This window comes from Dendropsophus ebraccatus, chromosome 2, assembly GCF_027789765.1.
Source record: "Dendropsophus ebraccatus isolate aDenEbr1 chromosome 2, aDenEbr1.pat, whole genome shotgun sequence".
Lineage (NCBI taxonomy): Eukaryota > Metazoa > Chordata > Amphibia > Anura > Hylidae > Dendropsophus > Dendropsophus ebraccatus.
In genome coordinates this window covers 46,811,030-46,837,579 of record NC_091455.1, presented here as the reverse complement: position 1 = coordinate 46,837,579, position 26,550 = coordinate 46,811,030, and the positions used below count along the sequence as shown (strand labels likewise).

Here is a 26,550-nt window from a genome sequence, read left to right as displayed (position 1 = left end):
TTCAGATTATCGTTAAATCATTTGAATCTAAACGATAATCGTTCGTTTGAATAGCAGTTAACGATTAATGCCCGAACGAGAAATCATGATCGTTTATTACAGGGGTGGGGAACCTTTTCCATGTCGAGGGCCGGTCGGGCATTAATAAAATAATTCGAGGGCCGCATACCGTGCGCGGCAGTTAGTAGCGGGGGTTTGCAGCACCCAGGGCAAGGCAAGGTATTGTTCGCCTAGTGCCCCTGCTATTGTAGTTAACCCCCAGCCATGTCCCTGGTAGCCTAGTTAACCCCCCCAGCCATGTCCCTGGTAGCCTAGTTAACCCCCATCAGGCATGTCCCTGGTAGCCTAGTTAACCCCCATCAGTCATGCCCCTGGTAGCCTAGTTAACCCCCATCAGTCATGTCCCTGGTGGACTAGTTAACCCCCATCAGTCATGTCCCTGGTAGCCTAGTTAACCCGCATCAGTCTTGTCCCTGGTGGACTAGTTAACCCCCATCAGGCATGTCCCTGGTAGCCTAGTTAACCCCCATCAGGCATGTCCCTGGTAGCCTAGTTAACCCCCATCAGTCTTGTCCCTGGTAGCCTAGTTACCCCCCATCAGGCATGTCCCTGGTAGCCTAGTTAACCCCCATCAGGCATGTCCCTGGTGGCCTAGTTAACCCCCATCAGGCATGTCCCTGGTAGCCTAATTAACCCACATCAGTCATGTCCCTGGTAGCCTAGTTAACCCCCCCATCAGGCCTGTCCCTGGTAGCCTAGTTAACCCCCATTAGTCATGTCCCTGGTGGCCTAGTTAACCCCCAACAGTCATGTCCCTGGTGGCCTAGCTAACCCCCATCAGGCCTGTCCCTGGTGGACCAGTTAACCCCCATCAGGCATGTCCCTGGTAGCCTAGTTAACCCACATCAGTCATGTCCCTGGTAGCCTAGTTAACCCTCATCAGGCATGTCCCTGGTAGCCTATTTAACCCCCATCAGGCATATCCCTGATAGCCTAGTTAACCCACATCAGTCATGTCCCTGGTAGCCTAGTTAATCCCTCAGTCATGTCCCTGGTAGCCTAGTTAATCCCTCAGTCATGTCCCTGGTAGCCTAGTTAACCCTCCATCAGGCATGTCCCTGGTAGCCTAGTTAACCCCCCATCAGGCCTGTCCCTGGTGGCCTAGTTAACCCCCATTAGTCATGTCCCTGGTGGCCTAGTTAACCCCCAACAGTCATGTCCCTGGTGGCCTAGTTAACCCCCAACAGTCATGCCCCTGGTAGCCTAGTTAACCCCCATCAGTCATGTCCCTGGTGGACTAGTTAACCCCCATCAGTCATGTCCCTGGTGGCCTAGTTAACCCGCATCAGTCTTGTCCCTGGTGGACTAGTTAACCCCCATCAGGCATGTCCCTGGTAGCCTAGTTAACCCCCATCAGGCATGTCCCTGGTAGCCTAGTTAACCCCCATCAGTCTTGTCCCTGGTAGCCTAGTTACCCCCCATCAGGCATGTCCCTGGTAGCCTAGTTAACCCCCATCAGGCATGTCCCTGGTGGCCTAGTTAACCCCCATCAGGCATGTCCCTGGTAGCCTAATTAACCCACATCAGTCATGTCCCTGGTAGCCTAGTTAACCCCCCATCAGGCCTGTCCCTGGTAGCCTAGTTAACCCCCATTAGTCATGTCCCTGGTGGCCTAGTTAACCCCCAACAGTCATGTCCCTGGTGGCCTAGCTAACCCCCATCAGGCCTGTCCCTGGTGGACCAGTTAACCCCCATCAGGCATGTCCCTGGTAGCCTAGTTAACCCACATCAGTCATGTCCCTGGTAGCCTAGTTAACCCTCATCAGGCATGTCCCTGGTGGCCTATTTAACCCCCATCAGGCATATCCCTGATAGCCTAGTTAACCCACATCAGTCATGTCCCTGGTAGCCTAGTTAATCCCTCAGTCATGTCCCTGGTAGCCTAGTTAACCCCCCATCAGGCATGTCCCTGGTAGCCTAGTTAACCCCCCATCAGGCCTGTCCCTGGTGGCCTAGTTAACCCCCCATCAGGCCTGTCCCTGGTGGCCTAGTTAACCCCCATTAGTCATGTCCCTGGTGGCCTAGTTAACCCCCAACAGTCATGTCCCTGGTGGCCTAGTTAACCCCCAACAGTCATGTCCCTGGTAGCCTAGTTAACCCCCAACAGTCATGTCCCTGGTAGCCTAGTTAACCCCCAACAGTCATGTCCCTGGTGGACCAGTTAACCCCCAACAGTCATATGCCTGGTGGACCAGTAAACACCCAACAGTCATGTCCCTGGTGGACCAGTTAACCCCCAACAGTCATGTCCCTGGTGGACCAGTTAACCCCCAACAGTCTTGTCCCTGGTGGCCTAGTTATCCCCCCCCAACAGTCATGTCCCTGGTGGACCAGTTAACCCCCAACAGTCATATGCCTGGTGGACCAGTAAACACCCAACAGTCATGTCCCTGGTGGACCAGTTAACCCCCAACAGTCTTGTCCCTAGTAGCCTAGTTATCTCCCCCCCCCATCACTCATGTCCCTGGTGGACTAGTTAACCCCCATCAGTCATGTCCCTGGTAGCCTAGTTATCCCCCCCCCCCCATCAGTCATGTCCCTGGTAGCCTAGTTATCCCCCCCCATCAGTCATGTCCCTGGTAGCCTATTTAACCCCCAAATAAAAAAAAATAAACATCCCTCTCACCTTTCCTCCGTTCCCACGCTGTCCAGGTCCTCTTCTCTCCCAGGTCCTCTGTGCCGGTCTTCTCCTGCAGGCGGCGCGCAATGAAATGACGTCATCGCGCGCAGCCCGCAGGAGACTGAAGACACGCGCCGCTTTGGAGGAGGAAGGAGCCGACACAGACAGCACGGCAGCTGTCACAGAGGATGCTGTGTGCGCCGGCTCCTTCCTTCCTCCAGAGCAGCGCGTGTCACAGGGGAGCCGCGGGCCGCGGGCCGCATCGGGAGGTCTCAGGGCCGGATGCGGCCCGCGGGCCGGAGGTTCCCCACCCCTGGTTTATTAAAACCTGGACCTACAGTATTTTTATCGTTGCTCGTTCACAAATCGTTCGCATTGAATAAGATGTCGTTCGGTCATTTGCAGTAATGACAAACGCAATAGCGACAACAAGACGACCGCAAGAACGATCATAAGTAACGATTATCGTTCCATGTAAATGAGTGAACGATTTCAGGTCTTTTGCAATAGTGGTCGTTTGGATCGTTTATCGTTAACGATTATGCGAACGATAATCGTCCCGTGGAATAGGGCCCTTATCCGATCTCTTGATGCGACTCCACCACTGCTATGTACAAAGACAGAGGTTTCACAGAAGGGACATCTCTTTGCTTAACAGGTGTGAGAACCACTTTGATATTGTTTCTTCCCAGATTTCTTAGTGCAGCAGCAATGGCCTGTAAAGGTGCGTTTACACAGGCAGATTTATCTGACAGATTTTGGAAGCCAAAACCAGGAATGGATTTGAAAAGAGGCGAGATTCCAGTCTTTCATTTATGGTCTGTTCCTGGCTTTGGCTTCAAAAATCTGTCAGATAAATCTGCCTGTGTAAACACACCATAAGGGTCCATTTACACAGAAAGATTATCTGACAGATTATCTGCCAAAGATTTGAAGCCAAAGCCTGGAATGGATTTGAAAAGAGGAGAAATCTAAGGTTTTTCTATATTACCTGATCTTTGTTTATAGTATGTTTCTGGCTATGGCTTCAAATCTTTGGCAGATAATCTGTCAGATAATCTTTCTGTGTGAATGGACCCTTAAGGAGAGTTATTACCCCTTTGACAGAGGTTTCATAGGAAATGTAGCAGCATTTGAGGCCCAGACGTCTTCTGTTATGTTCAGCCAATGGCGTCTGAGCAGCTGATGACGCGCTGGAGGGGGGCCGGCATGAGGGAGGGCTGGAGCAGTCAGGCCAGCCTCCTGAACATGACATGATCGTCCCAAGATGGCAGCCAGGGAAGACAGTGATTCCCGTGAGTATACTGTATCACACTTCCGGGTCCACGGTCGGGGGCCATTCACTTAAATAACACACATTACAATGCTGATAACTTTGTAATGTGTGTTATTTAGTGAAAAAATTCTCTGTCCGACATCCCTGCCCTATATTGTGCTCACCTTGGCCAGAAGAAAGGCTAAGTGTCCCTCTGCTCTTTACTCTCCATATCAGCAAGCCTGCCCTCCTCCTTAACGCCCTATTCCACGGAACTATTATCGGCCGTATTCCCGTGGAATAGAAGGCAACGATCAGTCAACATCGTTCATGTCGGCTGATCGTTGCGTTGTTTGTCTTTCAAACATGTTGAAAGACAAACGACTTATACAGCAACGATCTGCTGCCGTCACCCCGTGGAATAGAAGCGGCGGCAGGAGACTGCTGCTGTATGTTATGGGCAGCCCCCCTGCAGCTCCCCACGGCCCCTCACACACTCACCCGCTCACTGCTGCTGTGCGGAATAGCGGTGGCAGCGAGCGGGGAACGAGGAGCAAACAAGCGCTGAAAGCGTTCGTTTGCTCCTCAGAGTCGGGCCGTGGAATAGGGACTTTAATCCTTGACCATCTTCTTTCCTTTGTTTAATGTCTCTCAGACTCTGTCTCCAAAAGTGTTAAGTGTCAATGACAAAATGTGGGTGCAAATACAGCTGTGGCAACTAGGTCAGCTATTATATGGGCCAAGTGCTAAGAGGGACAATTCAGATGCAAGATTTTATTTCCATTTTTGGAATGATGCTGTCAAAAAAATGTACTGTATAAAAATGATAAAATGAAATTAAATGAAAAAATGATATAACATTAGCATTGGGTAAATCAGCACTTTGGAATTAAATCTATGTAACAAATTCCAAGTGTATACAGAAGAGGGAGATTTATGAAAGACGGCGTGAGGGTAACTGCAGTAGCTGCACACAGCACCCACATTCCAACTTCTCTGAAAGTTAAACAGCAACATGACTTTTTTAAAACTATTCACGGTTCTCAGAAATTTTTATAGACCATTCCTAAATGCCTCTTGTTAGGACCATCATTCTGAATGCAGTATTTTATTATGGCAGAAGTAAGTACAGTTGTTAAATGGGTATTCCGCCCAAGATCTAAAAAAATGTAATTGTCCCAAACCTGGCTGGTCTTACCAAGTATTTTAAGCACTCTCCTGTCCTTCTAGCTTCCGCCATTCCTGAGTTACACGTTAAAAGCTGGTCTATGTCCAAGATGGCGCCAGCCAGGTAACTACATTTTCCATCATGCACCGCTTCTCCCTGATTGGTCCATTTGCATAACCGCCCCTTAGCTTTCTTTCCTGCCCACTGCTCACCATTACTACGTGCAACTGAAAGAAAGCAGCCTTGACAGAGGCCAATCGCTGACAATAGTAAACAATGACATAAAGAAATAAAACATATTATTATATACCTTTAAAGCCATTAAACCCCTCATGGCAATACTACTGACAAAGCCCACTATAATAAACATTGGTAGTGACTAATGCTTTAGATGCACTCAATCACCACCAATGTCAACTACGTGCTTGGGGGCCAATTCAGCTGCAGGACTATGGAGGGAGAGGTAAGGGTGAGAGGGGAGAGAGAGGAGAGACTATCAGGCACTATGCTGTCAAGGTCAGCTGTGTGTCGGGGGTTCGCAGAACAGGAGGGTGCTAGCGGCTGTGTTAACACGGTCAGGTGTTTGACAGGGAATGAGGGGGGGGGGGTTACAGCACCAAGGAGAGCTGAAGGAGACTGTCGACTGTGTCATACCTATCCTCCATCTTTTCAGAGGGCAGGGTTATAATCGCTAACCCAGCCCATTCAAGGAGGACACATGATCCCAACTGCGAAGGCTGGGTCCAGGAAGAAGGAGCGTGTCGGAGTGGACTCCATTTAGCTCATTTTTTGTATCCAGAGGGGGTAAGTTGGGAGAAATAACACCAAAACATCTCAGAAAAGGGAATGACTTGCTTTGAGCAATATATGGAGCGGTGGGTGGACTATTTAACAATGCAAAAAAGATTTTGGGTGTAATACCTTTAATTATTTTGTGCAAAAATTTTTTTATAAAAAGGGCAGTTACACTAAAAACACATTCTATACTGTGCCCCAAATTATTGTTCATGATTAGAGCCAGTTACTATTACATGTTCTCTGGGTCTATTTTCTTTATACATTATTATGGAGACTGTTAATAATCTTGTCTCAGCTATTTTAACAGCATTTAAAGATAAGCTGTACAGCAAGATCCATGGACCATAGGACTCAAAAAACAGGAACTTTCCCATTCAGATTACAGAGAACGGCTTCCGAGAGTGTTCAGTGACCTTTATAGAGGTCGTTCTGCACAGGGATGGAGAACCTGTTAATTGGGATCACAATCCTACTGCCGTAAAGACAATGAACCTGCAGCCATCCAGCCAAAGCTTTGGCTTGCCAGACATGATGGGAATTGTAGTTTTGCAACAGCTTGAGGGCTACAAACTCCCCGTCTCTACATACAGTAGCAAGAGTTTGACTCCACATTGAGATACTTATAGGGGAGGATGTGTGGTGACTGGGGTTAAAAAAAACATGGCCGCTTTCTTCCAGAAACAGCACCTCTCTTGTCCTCAGTTTAGGTGTAGTTTTGCAGCTCATTTTTATTGAAGTGAATGGATCTAAAATGTAATACCACAGGTCAGGGGTGGTGCTGTTTTTTAAAAAAGTAGTTGTGCTTTTTCTAATCCTGGATAACCCCTTTAATGAAGCACTCTAAGACCACATATCCACATTGCTGTCCCTTTATTAGCTCCTGGTGTGCTCTATCTGGATCCCAAAGTCTACAATAGTGTATCCACCTTTGATCTTATGACATCTCTAGAACTGAAGGCCTCAAAGCTTGTCAAAGTCTTAGTTGTCTTGGCTGAACAAGTGTTAGGAACAACATAGAAGTCAGAGATGGGCATCTCGCTATACAATGTCCAAGTTTCATGTCAGCACCCTATCTGCGGAGTGGTGGAGGGAAATCTCTTCCCGTAGAAGCACAATCTTCTTCTCAGCCAGCGCTACAACACAGAGGAGAATGGACGGTTTTGGCACGGTCTACTCAAAACCATGCTGGACCGCATCCAGAAAAATAGCTGCTAAAGGCATCAAGATGAGCAGAGACAGGATTACAGTCCTCCTGTGCCAATCCGGATAAAAGCCATAAACTGAAGCTGTTTGTCGTGAACAAAGCCAAGGTCTTTCAGGAATAGCCACCATCTGTCTGATCTACGGCAGATTATGGAAGGCCTCTTCAAGGACTGGTTATAAAATCACTTGACTGTAATGTTATTTCACCCACAGAACAGAGAGAGACGTGACGGCCGGCACAAAACTGTCCTGCCATTCTGTACAGGAGGTTTTTACTTGCTGCTATAAACAAGATGGCACCTTTCCAAAGGCTGCACAGACATGAGTATTGTATTGAATTGGTTACTTCAAGAAGACAACACCTGCTCTATTTGGGAATATAGAGGAGTCTCGGAGACCTCCATCTATATGCCACTTTATATAACCATATGGCAGGACTGTAACAGATGATATTAAGGCAAAGTTTTAATACCCAAGAATAAAACTCTTTAATCTGAAATTACTAGTAAAATTGCAATACAAATGAAGACAAGTACACTGTCAATATCACAGCTAAACTATTCATAGCTATTCCTGGAAACCTGCAGTATGCATTTACTTCTATAGCCTAATAGTGTCCGTACACAGGAAAGAAAGTTACATAACTCTGTAGGTGATTTAACTGAACGGTGTCTAGCGCCACCAAGTGGGTAATTAAGTAACTGCAGACACTGTTGGCTATTATGATGAAGGTATTTTCTGTGTGTAAATACAAGGGTATACTCACTAAAGATGAGGGAATTTACAGTAATAACAAAGCAAAGATATATTGCAGAAATCCCTTCAACCCTATCTGAAAGATCACATGTTTTGTTTTTTGTTTTTTTTTATCCACAGCAAGGTCTATAGATAAATCTGCAATAATTATACGGAAAACCCACATCTGTAGATTTTAAAGAGAACCCATTACCTCCTGGGAAACCTCAAATTATAAGTAGTATTATTATTTAATGTAGATTACTTTTAAAGGTTTGATCACACAATGTCTATTTTCAGCCGGCTGTCATTTTGAGGGAAAAAAAGGCTGTATTTTGATAATTACGGACGTATCTATTAAAATACGGACATATTTGCTTCTCAAAATAATGGGCATTCAAAAAACACCTCTGACATTTTACATGCAGTGGTGTCCTACTCTAGCAGAATAACCCCTTACAAAAATCAGCTTTTTCATCAGCTAATATCTCCCAGAGAACAAGGGAATCAACTAGAGATTAGTGCAACTTGAGTTGGATACAGCCATAGGACGAAGCCCCTTTGTATCACTGTTTTCCAGGACTCCCTAGGGCTGCATCCAACCTCTTCACCCGCTAGTATTCAAAATGCCGAACAGCTGGACTTCTTTCTAGAATCAGATTGTCATCTCCCTGTATTATAAAATTATGGCAAAAACTTGTTTTCCTATAAGGCTCCATTCACACTACGGAATCGGGGACAAAATTCTGTGCGGAACCCCTGTGCGGGGACTCTGTGGCAAAACCTTCCTGCTGTTTGAATGGGAGGGCTAGCGTGCCTCCGCTCCTTTCAGCTCAAAGAATAGACAGACCGGCGAGCCCTCCCATTCGAACAAATAGCAAGCAGAATTCGGTGGGGGGTGTGGGGTTCACACCATGTGTGAACAAACCCTTAAAAAAAATAACAGAAGCTATACCGTCTCTTGGTGTACTGGAGAGCAGTGCTTCTCAACCTTTTCAAGTCAAGTACCCCCATGTGATGAGATGCTTCAGCCAAGTACCCCCAAGGTACCCCAGTTAGAAGCGTCGCTTTAATAAGACAGAGATCACACTGCCACCATAGGCTCTGTATGAAATCTCTGTCAGCAACTGATTCCCAGATTAGATCCTCCCATAACAATGTGACTGATCTGTAGGACCCTGTAATAATGCTCAAGTAATGTTAAATAATGATGCCCCCTTCCACAATAATAAATCCACCCTCCTTAGTAATAATGCACCCCTGTGGCCAGTAATAAAGGCCACCCTGTAGCTAGAATAAATGCTTTTTGTAGCCAGATGAAATGCCCCCTTTAGACAGAAAGGCCCCATATGCCATGTACGCCTCTTGCAGCCAACTATGCCTCCTTCAGCCAAGTGTGACACATACAACCAATCATGCCACTGCGGCCTGATATGACCTTATTGAGAGGTATGCCCACTGCAGCAAGATATGCCCCTTGTTGACAAGTATGCCCACTGCAGCCAGATATGCCCCTGCCGTTACATATGCCCCTTGCAGCCATAGGTCCCATGGAGCTGGATATGCCCCCCAGCAGCAGAATAAGTCCCTAGCCAGGTATGTCCCCTGCAGCCATATATGCCCCTTGCAGCAGAATATGTCCCCCACAGCCAGATGTTCACCTAGCCAGGTATGCCCCCTGAAACCGGATATACTCCAAGCCCTGGAGTCAGATATGCCACCTGTACATGAATATGACCCTTTCTGCTAAGTATGGCCCCTGCAGTGACTTATGCCTCGATACCCGGTATGTCCCCAAGTTCCCCTCAACCTGAGCCGTGTACCCCCTGTGGTACGCATACCGCAGGTTGAAAAATGTTGCTCTAAGTTGTTACTATACCTGTGGAAGTGGTGAGTGTTTCAGATCTGCCAACATCCTTATTGGTTCATTCGGTGGACTCATTGGTTTTATTCTTCAAATCAGTGCATATTTTGAACAATCATTAATAATGTCTCAAAGTTTATATAGGCACTGAGATATTATATATATATATAAATATGTGTGTGTGTGTGTGTGTGTATATATGTGTGTGTGTGTGTGTTTGTGTGTTTGTGTGTGATTTCTATGCATTGTTAGCACTTTAAAGGGGTTATCCAGTGCTACAAAAACATGGCCACTTTTCCCCCTACTGTTGTCTCCAGTTCTGGTGTGGTTTGCAATTAAAGTGACTGTACCACCAGGCCCAGGCTGAAGCACTGGAGGTGGGCCGACCCAACCCCAGTGGGAAAAAACCCCAGCCCCTCCATGACGTGACTCCATTAGAATCAATGGAACCCTATCATAGAGGGGCGGGGTTTTCTCCCACTAAGGGTGGGTCGGCCCACCTCCAGTGCTTCAGCCTGGGCCTGGTGGTACAGTCACTTTAAGCTCCATTTACTTCAATGGAACCGAGTTTCAAAACCCCACCCAAACTGGAGACAACAGTAGGGGGTAAGTGGCCATGTTTTTGTAGCGCTGGATAACCCCTTTGACATTCATGAATGAATAAATGAATAATCAGTTTACACCCCATAAATATGTACAATTGATTAACATATGTATACACATACATACACACTTATCACTGATTGTAAGCTTGATATATAAACCGTGTCAGTTATGATGACATCACAAGCACAAGGCATATGATGTTTCCCAGCCTCTCCATTCATGCTATAATGTGCTTGCACTTACACTCAGCTATACACACTGCTGCCATAATGTGCCTGCACTCACACTCAGCTATTCACACTGCTGTATAGAAAAGTTTCTGTCACTGTCCTCCTGCACAGCTCTGTGATTCTCACTTCCTGATTGGTCCATACTCAACACACACCCCTTCCCCATTGCTGTCATGTGACCACACAGACCTCTGAAAGCAGCCCTGCTTCTGTATTCTAGCCTATTGTTCTTTGCTACTGCATTATGGGGATCTGCAGCTCCATCCTGTGTGTACAAACTGCTACTGTTTCCCCCCCCCCAGGTTTATGCACTTACTATACATCATACTCCACATGCTGATTGCTATAGTGTACAGTAATTTATGTGTGTGTGTGTCTGTGTGTATATATATATATATATATATACACTTACACACACATACATTATATACACACCCACAGATAAACGTATAGGCTAATATATGAAACAAAGGTTACTTTAATATAATCTATAGAAAACAAATTTTTTCATGAATGCTACTGACAAATTTAGGAGATCTCCCCTTCAAAACCTGCATGTGTGAGGGAAGCAAGCCTAACTCGCATATCTAGGCTGCAATGTACTGTGAAATACACAGGCAAAGGGCAACCCCTAATGGCGAGAGATGGTACTGCAGACAAAACAGTTAGGTGCTGCAGGTGCGTAACTACTAGAGATGAGCGAACCTCGAGCATGCTCGAGTCGATCCGAACCCGAACTTTCGGCATTTGATTAGCGGTGGCTGCTGAAGTTGGATAAAGCCCTAAGGCTATGTGGAAATCATGGATATAGTCATTGGCTGTATCCATGTTTTCCAGACAACCTTAGAGCTTTATCCGAGTTCAGCAGCCCCCGTTAATCAAATACTGAACGTTCGGGTTCGGATCGACTCGAACCCGAACCCGGTTCGCTCATCTCTAGTAACTACCACTGTAGCAGCCATAGCGGCAGCTATGGGGCCCATCCCTGCAATACACTGGGCCTCCTGAGCTGTCATCATAGTAACAAGGGAGATGCCTACCACAGGGGACACTATGTACTGGGGGGAATGGGGAGAGAGGATACTAGGGGTGATGTCTAGTTTGGGGACACTATCTATGGGGGGATACAAGGAGAGATGCCTACTATGGGGGCACCATGTACTGGGGGGGAGGGGTATAAGGGGAGAGGCCTAACATACCCTATCTACTGGGCAGAGGGCTAACAAGCAGGGGGGTGTAAGTATATATGGATGGGGGAGTAGGGGGGGTCCCAAAAAAAAAAAAAATTTGCTGTGGGGCCCAGCCCTTTCTAGTTACAACACTACTGTGCAGCAGGGAACCATATCAGCACAATCGTGCTGATTGGTTCCCTTTAAACTAGCCACAAAGTGGGGACAATTTTGCCATTTTTTTTCTCCAGCGTTTGAGAACATTCCAGGACATTCTTACATTTTAGGACATTGTTCAATAAATTTCCCCAATGGCTTTATGTACCTGATAAAGCACTCGCTAAATCACTAGCATAGTAGAATCAATCAGATCAGCATCATCTAATATACCCAATACCTAGCTATGCAGCTTGACCGCCACAGTTTTTAATGACCATTATCTTTCCAATAAGTTCCCAATTCCCTTCCCTGAAACCCAAGACAATATACAAGAGATGGCGGTCTGATTTTTTTATGACAATGACATTGCATACAGGCAGTTACTGTAGCGTGATAGCAGAATTATCAACAACACACACATATATATATATATTATAATAAATGATAGCTCGCACTAACCTCTGGTTGTACATCCCCCTGTAGTTGTAGTTAGTTCGGTGATTTGGTAGTGGTTTTGGATCTAAGGGCCTGTAGATGGCCGGCTCACCACGCTTCATTGCCAGACCATTCAGCTCAACTGTTGGTGTTATGCTACCTGTAAGAACAGAACACTATGATGTAAGTGCATAGTACAAGACACAAATATTACGGTTCAAAAAAAAATACTTAAAGGGAATCTGTCAGCACCTTTTCGGCTTCTGAGGTGCTGACATTGTGAGGAAGGTGTGTATGTGTTACCTTTCTTTTTCTGGTAGCTGCTGTACTTTTTCCATAATCTGTTCTGTAACTTGCGGCACAAGTGCCAAAGAAGAGTCTTGGTGCCGCGTTCGTGCCGCACTTCGTCCCGCCTCCAACTACCTCCTCTTCCCAGCTTCACCTGAATATTCATTGGGGGCTGGCTGCGGCCTACCTAGCGACGTCATCTGACGGCAAAGGCCCCGCGCACACTTGCCAGTTCGCACATGTGCCCGGCTCTGTGCAGCTCTCGCTCCCGACGAACAATGTGCGCATGCGGCGTAGAGGCGCAGTTGCGCTGAGGACCGGAGCCTATGCCCTCAGTTGATGCTCTACGGCGCATGCGCATATTTTTCATCAGAAGCACGCATGTTGGAGGCGGGACGAAGACTCCTCTTTGGCACTTGTGCCGCAAGTTATAGAACAGATTATGGAAAAAGTACAGCAGCTACTAGAAAAAGAAAGGTAATACACACACACACACCTTTCTCACAATGTCAGCACCTTAGAAGCCGAAAAGGTGCTGACAGATTCCCTTTAAAAATAAAGGCTTATTTTATTTAGTATACATATCATATTATACAGTATACACACACACACACATACTCTCTCTATACACAAATATAGGTATCGTAGGTACATATCACCTGTGACAGACAGAAACTATTTAAAAAAATACCAGAAAATCATATTGCATGATTTTTTAAATATTAGCATTTTATTCCATTAGATAAGTACAGTGGTATCTTGGTTCTCAAACAGCTCTGCGTTCAAACATTTCTAACACACAATTTCCCCCAAAGTTTTGTTCGGTATTTAAACTTTACTCAGTTTTCGAACAAAACTGGGGGAGATAACTGTCTGCTGAACTATTGCACAACCAATGGTTATCAGAGGTGTTTGGGTACAGCTGTTTAAAGCACAGAATCCCATTTATTATGAAGAGATTCCTTGTGCCTCTAAATGGAGTTTCCCGGCCAGAAGCAGAAAACTTCTGCCCTGCAGGGAGCCCTGTTTGTACTGCGGCTGGGCAGACTCAGTCTGCCAGCCGGGCAGGGGTTAAGTTGTGATGCTGTGCACAGAATCACCCCTAGGAGGAGCAGATCATCAAAATGATGCCAGCTGTGCTCCTCTTTGGAAAGGGTTCACTTACTGTTACTGGCTTTTGTCTGTGTATTCATGTGCACAGTAGCTTCCAGTGAGGGTCACATGATCGCTACTAGAGGCTGCTGTGCACATGAATACATAGACAGGAAGCAGGAACAAATAGGGCAATAGCACGAGATCGACTGCAACTGGTTTTTGCCGAGGTTAACCCCCTACCCTTATACCAGAGGGAAAAGAAGTATGCAAAGAATTGGAATTGGTGATGGGGTCCTCAGGTGTTTACCAGTGATGAACTATATTGGCCTATTGGTTGGGTCAATGTATATTAGAGTAAGGACACATAAAGTAATCAAATGACGATATATTTAGATCAATAATAAAAACATACACTACATAGTGTTATATATAAATCATGATGGATACAATATAGAAAATAGCGGTATTAAAAAAGGAAAAAAAGAGGAAAATGTGAAAAAAAATATATAAAAGACGGAAAAAATACAATAAAAAATACAATAAAAAATACAATAAAAAATCTCCTGTGGATAAAAAGAAAGTCTTAGTTCATATATGTAGTTAATCACATCCAAATGATCCCACTTATTAGTAACGATCCTTAATTGGTTGAAATGATAGACTCATTAGTATAGTGCCAGTTAGTACATGGTTATAGATATAGTAAACAACGTAGAATATTGTCGTGATTGAGCCGTAATTGCTGTATTGCTGGAATGTCTTAACAGTCTTATTCTAAAGCTCAGTTTAGGGTGCTGTTTTGCCGGATCGATTCAGTACCGTTCATACACAATTCACAGTGGTTAGTTGAACTGTTTTACTGATTGGACTCATTGGTATACGTTAATTAGATGCATAGTTATAATATATTGCATACTTTAGTTGGTATCCATAGAGTAAGGTTATTGTTAAGATATCTCAATAGGCGCTAACTGTATTCAGTAGCGATACCTCCGGTACTTTACAAGCCGCCTGATAGCTGTGACAGCATGAGTTGTGATAAACACGGCAAATGTAATAGTGTTGTGTCGTCTGACACTTCTCACCCGTCCGGCGGTAGTTGGATCTCGGTCGTTGAGAGGGGACCGTTCCGGCAGCAGTGGTTCTTGCGTCCTGGCTGTCAAGCGCTGGACGCGCTGGTGGGTGCTCAATAAATAGGTGAGCTGGCTTGCGCTTGCGCAGATGGGCTTGTTGCCCGCGGGACCTCGTGTGTTTTTTTGGCGCCAAAATTCAAGTGAGGAATGATGCCTATACTGGACACTTGTATTGGATCAGATGGATGCTGATGATATAAAAATGGATTATGTGCAAGAAAAAAAGGAGTTTAAAATAGCTGGACGCGTTTCAAAGCCTTCATTGGCTTTTTCTTCAGCAGCAAAATGAATGTCCATGTAACATATGTCCAGTCTTTTATAGGCTTTTGTGCAAGTAGTTAATTGATGAGTGGGTTGCCTCTAAGATCAGGAATGGACTCGTACACCGATCTGATATGAAAATATGCGATATATACAAATTCTCTCTATATATATATATATACATTACTAGAAACCAAGAGAAATAATGAGAAATGAATAATAAATACATAAAAAGGAATCAGAATAGAGATATAATTACATAAGTATACAGAATAAATTACAGTACTCATAAGTATTGTTTTTTTAGTGTTTTTATGTTGCAATGAAGTTTTCTTAGGGTGTTCTTCAGTATAAGAATGGTGTGCTTGTATCTGCTAGGATGTGTTTTGTGCTGCGGATTTGTTTTGGACTGCCTTTATAAAGTAGATGTTAGAAAGCCATGGGGAGACGGATCTCGGGGTCCGTCATGGCGCTAATATAACAGCCAGGCACATGACGGGCCGCGAAAAAGGTCCACCCAGGCAGGTGTCTAAATGAAGCCAAATACCTCTAGTTCATCATTCAATCCTGCTGGTGCAATGGTCTCAAAATCATAGATTAATCTAGCTTCCGCCCTAGACATAGCTGCTATGTAGTCTCCTCCTCTCCAGTTGGTCTTCACTGTATGTAATGCTGTATATACGATACCCTCAGTTTTCATGTTGTGGAACTTCTTGAAGTGTAGGGATAGGGGATGGTTCTCATTTCCCTTCCTGATGTTGTACAGATGTTCACTAATTCTGGTTTTCAGTTCCCTTTTTGTGCGTCCTATATATTGTTTGTTGCATGGACACTGTAGGATATAGATAACGCCTTTAGTATGGCAGGTCAATAGTTCTGAAATTGTCCATTTGAAGTCATTACTCGTTGACTGGACTTCAATTGTTTTTTTTGGGAAATGTGTGCATTTACAGCAGGAACAGGTTCCACAGCGATAAAAGCCCTTGGTTGTAAGCCAAGTGGGGTTCTCTTGTTTATGTGAGGGATTCCTGATTGTCGGAGCTACTTTGATGGCTAGATTGGGAGCTCGTGTGAATACAATGGGGGGTCTTACTGGTAGAAGTGGGGCTAGGACTTTGTCCTGACAAAGTAAGGGCCAATGTTTGGCAAAGATTTTTTCTATTTTTTTGTGTTGGGTATTGAACGGTATTATGATTTTGGATGTTTCTGATGTAGTGTGTTGGTTTGGGATGCCTCGCTCTGTGTGCTGAAAGAATTGGGTTCTGTCTAGTTGCTGAACTGATTGTAGGGATTTTTGTATTATTGGTTCAGGGTATTTTTTTGCTCTGAATTGATCAGAGAGATCTTCAGCTTCTATAAGGAATTGGTCATTAAAGGTGCAGTTTCTTTTCAGTCTACGGAATTGACTAGTGGGTATGTTGATGAGCCATCTAGGGAGATGGCAGCTGGAAAAGAGTATATAGCTATTTTTGGAGGTAGGTTTTGTGTAGGTGTGACATGTTAGTTTATTGTCCCTAACGGTAAGGTTGAGATCGAGAAATTCAACTTGTTCATGGCTGATGTGAGGGGTAAATTTGAGATTGCGGTCATTAGTATTGAGTTGGAAAAGGAACTGTTCTAGTTGAGTTTGAGTGCCTTTCCAAATTAAGATGATGTCATCTATATATCTTTTCCAAAAGAGAATGTTATTACCTACATGTGGCATGATGGCTAATTCTTCCCAGTGGGCCATGAAAAGGTTAGCATAACTTGGAGCAAAACGAGTTCCCATAGCTGTACCTGTAATTTGTTGGTAGTATGAATCATGAAAGTAGAAATAGTTATGAGATAGGATGAAAGAAATGGCTTCAGTTATGAATATAATTTGGTCTGGTGGAATGTTGGTTTTTTGTAGATGGTGTTTTGTGGCTTCTACTCCTTGCTGATGGTCAATGATGGTGTATAGGGATTGTACATCTAATGTAGCTAAGAGGTAATCGGGTTGCCAACTGAAAAATTCTAATTCTTTAATGACTTGGGTGGTATCTTTAAGGTAAGTAGGGGTAGACTGAACCAGAGGTTGGAGAATTTTGTCAATATACTGTGAAAGGTTAGCTGTAAGGGATCCAATGCCAGAAATGATGGGACGGCCTGGTGGGTTGTTCGGATCTTTGTGGATTTTTGGAATAGTGTAGAACACTGGAAGTCTACGTTTATTGGCCATGATGAACTCATATTCTTTTGTATTTAATATGTCGGATTCTAAAGCTGGTTCGCATAGGAATTTCAGTTCTTTTTCATATTTTTCCCCTGGGTCAGATGTAAGTTTGATGTAGGTGGAGGTGTCTTCTAATTGTCTATTGCATTCTAAAATATATTTAGAGGTGTCTTGAACTACAATGCCTCCACCTTTATCCGCAGGACGAATGGTTATGTCGAGGTTATCTTGCAGTTGCTTAATAGCGTTTCTCTCTTTGTTTGTTAAATTGTGAGTAGGTTTTTTAGTAGTTTGTAATTTCCTTAGATCTATTTCTACCGATTTTTTGAAGGATGTGATGTCAGGGCCTGCTTCATGGCGTGGGTAGAATTTGGACTTAGGGGCACAACTAGTGTGGTGATATTGGTCCTTAGATGTTTGAGTTTTCTCTAGTGGCTTTTTCAGAAAATATTTAGATAAACATAGTTTGCGAATATACTTTTCTAAACCTATATACGTATCAAATCTATTGAGGGAGTTGCTTGGGGCAAATTTCAGACCTTTTTCAAGGAGAGATTTTTGTGATGTAGTAAGTTCAGTAGAGCTGAGGTTGATAATTGAGGTAGCTAGTATGTTTTCCCTTGTTTGGGTTTGGGTTGTAGACTTTCGTGATCTTCTTCTCCTGATTCTCTTATGTGAGGTCTTTTCCGGGGGGTGTTGGTTATTGAGTTGGTTCGGTTGTGGGTTGAGTGGTGGTGATTGATAGTGGAGGGGCCGGGTACTGGGGATCTTGGAACGGGATGTGGTGGGTGTCTGGGGGATGGGTTGTGGGATGGGGGGTGAAAGTGAGTAGGATGGTGTCTGTGATTGGTTGAATAGTTGGTGTTGTGGTAGTGTGGTCGTTGCGTGTTGTGGTGTTTGTGGTGTTGGTATTGGCTTGGGTAAGGAGGTTGGTGGTTGTTGTGGCGTGCTTCTAAAAAATGGTTGGTTGTGTTTCTAGGAGATGTATGGTGTTGTAATGGAGTGTATCTGTTCTTGGTAGTTATGTTGAAGGATTGTTCTTGATGTTCAACATAACTACCAAGAACAGATACACTCCATTACAACACCATACATCTCCTAGAAACACAACCAACCATTTTTTAGAAGCACGCCACAACAACCACCAACCTCCTTACCCAAGCCAATACCAACACCACAAACACCACAACACGCAACGACCACACTACCACAACACCAACTATTCAACCAATCACAGACACCATCCTACTCACTTTCACCCCCCATCCCACAACCCATCCCCCAGACACCCACCACATCCCGTTCCAAGATCCCCAGTACCCGGCCCCTCCACTATCAATCACCACCACTCAACCCACAACCGAACCAACTCAATAACCAACACCCCCCGGAAAAGACCTCACATAAGAGAATCAGGAGAAGAAGATCACGAAAGTCTACAACCCAAACCCAAACAAGGGAAAACATACTAGCTACCTCAATTATCAACCTCAGCTCTACTGAACTTACTACATCACAAAAATCTCTCCTTGAAAAAGGTCTGAAATTTGCCCCAAGCAACTCCCTCAATAGATTTGATACGTATATAGGTTTAGAAAAGTATATTCGCAAACTATGTTTATCTAAATATTTTCTGAAAAAGCCACTAGAGAAAACTCAAACATCTAAGGACCAATATCACCACACTAGTTGTGCCCCTAAGTCCAAATTCTACCCACGCCATGAAGCAGGCCCTGACATCACATCCTTCAAAAAATCGGTAGAAATAGATCTAAGGAAATTACAAACTACTAAAAAACCTACTCACAATTTAACAAACAAAGAGAGAAACGCTATTAAGCAACTGCAAGATAACCTCGACATAACCATTCGTCCTGCGGATAAAGGTGGAGGCATTGTAGTTCAAGACACCTCTAAATATATTTTAGAATGCAATAGACAATTAGAAGACACCTCCACCTACATCAAACTTACATCTGACCCAGGGGAAAAATATGAAAAAGAACTGAAATTCCTATGCGAACCAGCTTTAGAATCCGACATATTAAATACAAAAGAATATGAGTTCATCATGGCCGATAAACGTAGACTTCCAGTGTTCTACACTATTCCAAAAATCCACAAAGATCCGAACAACCCACCAGGCCGTCCCATCATTTCTGGCATTGGATCCCTTACAGCTAACCTTTCACAGTATATTGACAAAATTCTCCAACCTCTGGTTCAGTCTACCCCTACTTACCTTAAAGATACCACCCAAGTCATTAAAGAATTAGAATTTTTCAGTTGGCAACCCGATTACCTCTTAGCTACATTAGATGTACAATCCCTATACACCATCATTGACCATCAGCAAGGAGTAGAAGCCACAAAACACCATCTACAAAAAACCAACATTCCACCAGACCAAATTATATTCATAACTGAAGCCATTTCTTTCATCCTATCTCATAACTATTTCTACTTTCATGATTCATACTACCAACAAATTACAGGTACAGCTATGGGAACTCGTTTTGCTCCAAGTTATGCTAACCTTTTCATGGCCCACTGGGAAGAATTAGCCATCATGCCACATGTAGGTAATAACATTCTCTTTTGGAAAAGATATATAGATGACATCATCTTAATTTGGAAAGGCACTCAAACTCAACTAGAACAGTTCCTTTTCCAACTCAATACTAATGACCGCAATCTCAAATTTACCCCTCACATCAGCCATGAACAAGTTGAATTTCTCGATCTCAACCTTACCGTTAGGGACAATAAACTAACATGTCACACCTACACAAAACCTACCTCCAAAAATAGCTATATACTCTTTTCCAGCTGCCATCTCCCTAGATGGCTCATCAACATACCCACTAGTCAATTCCGTAGACTGAAAAGAAACTGCACCTTTAATGACCAATTCCTTATAGAAGCTGAAGATCTCTCTGATCAATTCAGAGCAAAAAAATACCCTGAACCAATAATACAAAAATCCCTACAATCAGTTCAGCAACTAGACAGAACCCAATTCTTTCAGCACACAGAGCGAGGCATCCCAAACCAACACACTACATCAGAAACATCCAAAATCATAATACCGTTCAATACCCAACACAAAAAAATAGAAAAAATCTTTGCCAAACATTGGCCCTTACTTTGTCAGGACAAAGTCCTAGCCCCACTTCTACCAGTAAGACCCCCCATTGTATTCACACGAGCTCCCAATCTAGCCATCAAAGTAGCTCCGACAATCAGGAATCCCTCACATAAACAAGAGAACCCCACTTGGCTTACAACCAAGGGCTTTTATCGCTGTGGAACCTGTTCCTGCTGTAAATGCACACATTTCCCAAAAAAAACAATTGAAGTCCAGTCAACGAGTAATGACTTCAAATGGACAATTTCAGAACTATTGACCTGCCATACTAAAGGCGTTATCTATATCCTACAGTGTCCATGCAACAAACAATATATAGGACGCACAAAAAGGGAACTGAAAACCAGAATTAGTGAACATCTGTACAACATCAGGAAGGGAAATGAGAACCATCCCCTATCCCTACACTTCAAGAAGTTCCACAACATGAAAACTGAGGGTATCGTATATACAGCATTACATACAGTGAAGACCAACTGGAGAGGAGGAGACTACATAGCAGCTATGTCTAGGGCGGAAGCTAGATTAATCTATGATTTTGAGACCATTGCACCAGCAGGATTGAATGATGAACTAGAGGTATTTGGCTTCATTTAGACACCTGCCTGGGTGGACCTTTTTCGCGGCCCGTCATGTGCCTGGCTGTTATATTAGCGCCATGACGGACCCCGAGATCCGTCTCCCCATGGCTTTCTAACATCTACTTTATAAAGGCAGTCCAAAACAAATCCGCAGCACAAAACACATCCTAGCAGATACAAGCACACCATTCTTATACTGAAGAACACCCTAAGAAAACTTCATTGCAACATAAAAACACTAAAAAAACAATACTTATGAGTACTGTAATTTATTCTGTATACTTATGTAATTATATCTCTATTCTGATTCCTTTTTATGTATTTATTATTCATTTCTCATTATTTCTCTTGGTTTCTAGTAATGTATATATATATATATATAGAGAATTTGTATATATCGCATATTTTCATATCAGATCGGTGTACGAGTCCATTCCTGATCTTAGAGGCAACCCACTCATCAATTAACTACTTGCACAAAAGCCTATAAAAGACTGGACATATGTTACATGGACATTCATTTTGCTGCTGAAGAAAAAGCCAATGAAGGCTTTGAAACGCGTCCAGCTATTTTAAACTCCTTTTTTTCTTGCACATAATCCATTTTTATATCATCAGCATCCATCTGATCCAATACAAGTGTCCAGTATAGGCATCATTCCTCACTTGAATTTTGGCGCCAAAAAAACACACGAGGTCCCGCGGGCAACAAGCCCATCTGCGCAAGCGCAAGCCAGCTCACCTATTTATTGAGCACCCACCAGCGCGTCCAGCGCTTGACAGCCAGGACGCAAGAACCACTGCTGCCGGAACGGTCCCCTCTCAACGACCGAGATCCAACTACCGCCGGACGGGTGAGAAGTGTCAGACGACACAACACTATTACATTTGCCGTGTTTATCACAACTCATGCTGTCACAGCTATCAGGCGGCTTGTAAAGTACCGGAGGTATCGCTACTGAATACAGTTAGCGCCTATTGAGATATCTTAACAATAACCTTACTCTATGGATACCAACTAAAGTATGCAATATATTATAACTATGCATCTAATTAACGTATACCAATGAGTCCAATCAGTAAAACAGTTCAACTAACCACTGTGAATTGTGTATGAACGGTACTGAATCGATCCGGCAAAACAGCACCCTAAACTGAGCTTTAGAATAAGACTGTTAAGACATTCCAGCAATACAGCAATTACGGCTCAATCACGACAATATTCTACGTTGTTTACTATATCTATAACCATGTACTAACTGGCACTATACTAATGAGTCTATCATTTCAACCAATTAAGGATCGTTACTAATAAGTGGGATCATTTGGATGTGATTAACTACATATATGAACTAAGACTTTCTTTTTATCCACAGGAGATTTTTTATTGTATTTTTTATTGTATTTTTTATTGTATTTTTTCCGTCTTTTATATATTTTTTTTCACATTTTCCTCTTTTTTTCCTTTTTTAATACCGCTATTTTCTATATTGTATCCATCATGATTTATATATAACACTATGTAGTGTATGTTTTTATTATTGATCTAAATATATCGTCATTTGATTACTTTATGTGTCCTTACTCTAATATACATTGACCCAACCAATAGGCCAATATAGTTCATCACTGGTAAACACCTGAGGAAGCAGGAACAGTAAGTGAATCCTTTCCAAAGAGGAGCACAGTAGCCATCATTTTGGTTTTCTGCTCCTTTAGGGGGTTAAGAGGTGATTCTGTGAACAGCATCACAACCCCTGCTCAGCTAGCAAACTGAGCTGTCTTAGCAGCAGTACAGAAGTTTTCTGCACTAGACTGGGGAACCCTGTTTGTACTGGGATGCCCCCTCTTGCAGTAAGGAGCAGTGTGCAATGCACTGCTGCTTACTGTGTGCGCATAGGAGGTAAATGGTGATGCTATTGCATTACCACTTAATGCTTTACACTCCATGGGCCAGGATCTTTGCACCTGACCCATGGAAAGTAAAAAACAATTAAATAGATTTACATCATTTCCTATGGAAAAATTCTGCATTGGTTCTCAAATTGCTCGGATCTGGAACCGCCTACCCGAACAGATTAAGTTCGAGAACAGACGTATGACTGCATCTGCTCACCTACCAACCAACAAGAATTCCGTCTCCCACATACCTGTTAGTTTTTCTTTAACCCCTTAACGACCATAGGTGTACATTAACGCCCCCACTGCCTGTGCCTTAACGCAGGATGGCGTTAATGTACGTCCTGCCGGGGTCCTGTGCTGTGGAGGGGACTCACGAGCCGAGCTCGCTCCATAGCCGCTATCTCCTATCTGCAGCCAGGCCCTCACCCTCAATGGCGGGCCGCCATTAATTCCTTAAACAATGTGATCGCAGCATTTAAATATAAGTGATCGGATCGCATGGCCTGACTGCCGGAGGTCTCTTACCTTCCTCCAAGCAGTCAGGTCTTCACTCTTCTATCAGAAGATCGCAGATAACACTGATCCCTGCTATGCTATGGCATAGCAGGGATCAGTGTATACAATGCAATGTATGAATGTAATAGTTCCCTAAGGGGACTATAAAAGTGTAAATAAAAATATGTTTTACAAAATGCCCCAAAGCCCCTTCCCCAATAAAAGTGAATTTCCCCCCCCCCTTCCCAATTTATACATACAACACATAAAAATAAAAAAGTTAATTAACATATTATATACCGTAGCGTGCGTAATCGTCCAATCTATTAAAATAAAACAATATTATTCCCACACGGTAAACAGTGTGAACAAAAAGTGGTAAAAAAAAACGAAGAGATTGCTTTTTTTAAATAAAATTTTATGTATAAAAAGAATTAATAAAAAGTGATCAATACGTTTGATCTAGAACGTACGACCCCGTAGGTGAAAAAATAAATGCGATATAGGAGTTACAATAAGGCCATTTTAAATATGCCTATTTGCAAAAAAAAAAAAAAAGTTTTCTGCTAATAAAAATAGTAAAACATTAGAAAAACCTAGTAAACATGCATATTGCTGTGTTCAGACTGACCTATAGAAAAAAGAAAAATTCCAGTTTTACCGTAAAGTGCATTACATAAACATTGAAGCCCCCCAAAATATGTGGAATCGCATTTTTTGACCCAAGTTCACCCCATAATAATATTTTGGGGGTTCAGTCATTCATTTTATGGCAGACTGAAAGATGCCACTACAAAGTTAACCTTAAAAAAACAAGCCCTCACATGGCCCAGTAGGTGGAAAAATGAAAGAGTTATGGGTCTTAGAAGGCGAGGAGGAAAAAACGCAAAAAAACCCCGCAAAAGTGACAATTGGCCCTGTTCTTAAAGTGACACTGTCACACCCTTTGTGCATTCTGACATCTCTACACAGGTGTAAAGGGTAAATTTAGCAGTTTTCATACCTTATTTTGTATCATACGTCATGGTGCTTGTTCAAGTAAAAAGTGATCTTTTATGAACTGCAGATTGTGTTAAGTGGGCGGGGCCTCATGGCATGAGCGCCACTTAACCCCGCCCACAACACCACAGTTGGACTCGCCCCCTTGGCGGCCATTGGTGGGCCAACATAGAGGGGGTGGAATCTAGACCTTTAGGCCAGCCTGTTCCAATGGCTGGTGAGGGGGGGTGGGGGGCGCCAATGCCGCAAGGCCCCACCTACTTAACATTATCTGCAGTTGATAAAAGATGACTTTTTACTTGAACAAGCACCATGACGTATGATATAAAATAAGGTATGAAAACCGCTAAATTTATCCTTTACACCTGTGTAGAGATGTCAGAATGCACAAAAGGGGGTGACAGTGTCACAATTACCTGTAATAATTGCATCTGTTTGAACTTGTTACCGGTATTTAAAAAAAAAAAAAAAAAAAAAGAGAGAGAAAAAGAAAAAACAACCATCTGTCCACACACTAAATAACAGTCCAAGAAGAGGAGCTGTCAAAGGACACCAGAGATAGAATTGAAGACCTGCACAAGGTTGGGATGGGCTACAGGACAAAAGGCAAGCAGCTTGGCAACAACTGTTGGCAAAATTATTAGAAAATTAAAGAAACACAAGAGGACTGTCAATCCTTCTCTGTGTGGGGCTCAATCAAAGTTCTTGTCTCAAAGGGTAAGGATGATCGTGAAAAAGGTCAGGAATCAGAACAAAACTACACAGGAGGACCCAAAGAGAGCTGGGACCACAGTCTCAAAGATTACTGTCAGGGACACACAACACAGCCAAGGATTAAAGCGACTCTGTACCCACAATCTGACCCCTCCAGCTGCTTTTAAGCCAAGATCTGTCCTGAGCTCCGTTCAGCAGGGGATGCAGTTATTGTCATAAAAATAACTTTTAATCCAGCAGCGCTGTGTCTAACGGCCGGGGCTTACATTTGTATATGCATTAGGCTGGCACCACCTCTCTGTCCCTCCTCCCCACCCTCCTCAGCATTAGGAATGCTCCAGGCAGATTGCTTCCTATTCCCCACCTGTTTGTATAATGAAAATGGGCTGGATCGTTAATACACCTGTGCAAAGCTCAAATAGCAGTAAATGTTGAGGAGGGTGGAAAGGAAGGACGGAGAGGGTGTGCCCGCCTAATGCATATACAAATGTAAGCCCCGGCCGTTAGACACAGCGCTTCCGGATTAAAAGTTGTTTTTATGACAATAACTGCATCCCCTGCTGAACGGACCCCAGGACAGATCTTGGACTAAAATCAGCTATCTGAAGTGGTTTGGGGGAGTCAGATTGTGGGTACAGAGTCGCTTTAATTAATCCTGAAGTGCACAAAAGGTCCCCTTGCTCAAGCCAGCACATGTCCAGGCCCATTTGAAGTTTGCCAATGACCATCTGGATGATCCAAATAAGGCATGATGGAAGGTCATGTGGTCAGATGAGACCAAAATACAAATTTTTGGTATCAACTCCACTCATCATGTTTGAAGGAAGAAGGATATGTACAACTCCAAGAATACAGTCCCACAGTCCTGTGAAGAATGAGGGTGGAATCATTCCACTTTGGGGGTACATTTCTGCAAAGGGGACATAACTGGGGCCCATGTAAGAGCACTGAAGATGGGCCGTGACTGGGTCTTCCAGCAAGACAATGACCCGAAACACACAGCCAGGGCAACAAAGGAGTAGCTCTGTAAGAAACATTTCAAGGTCCTGGGGTGGCCCAGCCAGTTTTTAGTCTTGAACCCAATAGAAAATCTTTGGAGGGAGCCGTAACTCAATGTTGCCCCAAAACCTAAAAGAATAATAAATGGGTGGGACAAAATCCCTGCTACAGTGTGTGTGCAAAGATGGTCAACAACTACAAGAAATGTCTGACCCCTGTAATTGCAAACAAAGGTTTCTGTATCAAATATTAAGTTCTGTTTTTGTACTGTATCAAATGAATAAAATAATTATTTTAAAATCACACTTTATGATTTTCTGTATTTTTTTTTATAGATTCTCACTGCTGCAGAATCGGCAGTGTATCAAATACTTCTTTTTCTCAACTAATAAACACACACACACATATATATATATATATATATATATATATATAT

At 43.4% G+C, this 26,550-nt stretch overlaps 1 protein-coding gene across 4 annotated transcripts in view; it reads right to left on the bottom strand.

Annotated features, from left to right (window-relative positions):
• STAU2 (staufen double-stranded RNA binding protein 2) overlaps positions 1-26,550 on the bottom strand; it is a 228,741-nt gene that overhangs the window by 178,585 nt on the left and 23,606 nt on the right. For all 4 annotated transcript variants that reach the window (XM_069957463.1, XM_069957465.1, XM_069957464.1 and 1 more), the window contains one exon: positions 12,327-12,462. In XM_069957463.1, coding sequence (XP_069813564.1) covers positions 12,327-12,462 — 136 coding nt within the window. The remainder of the gene's footprint in view (positions 1-12,326; positions 12,463-26,550) is intronic.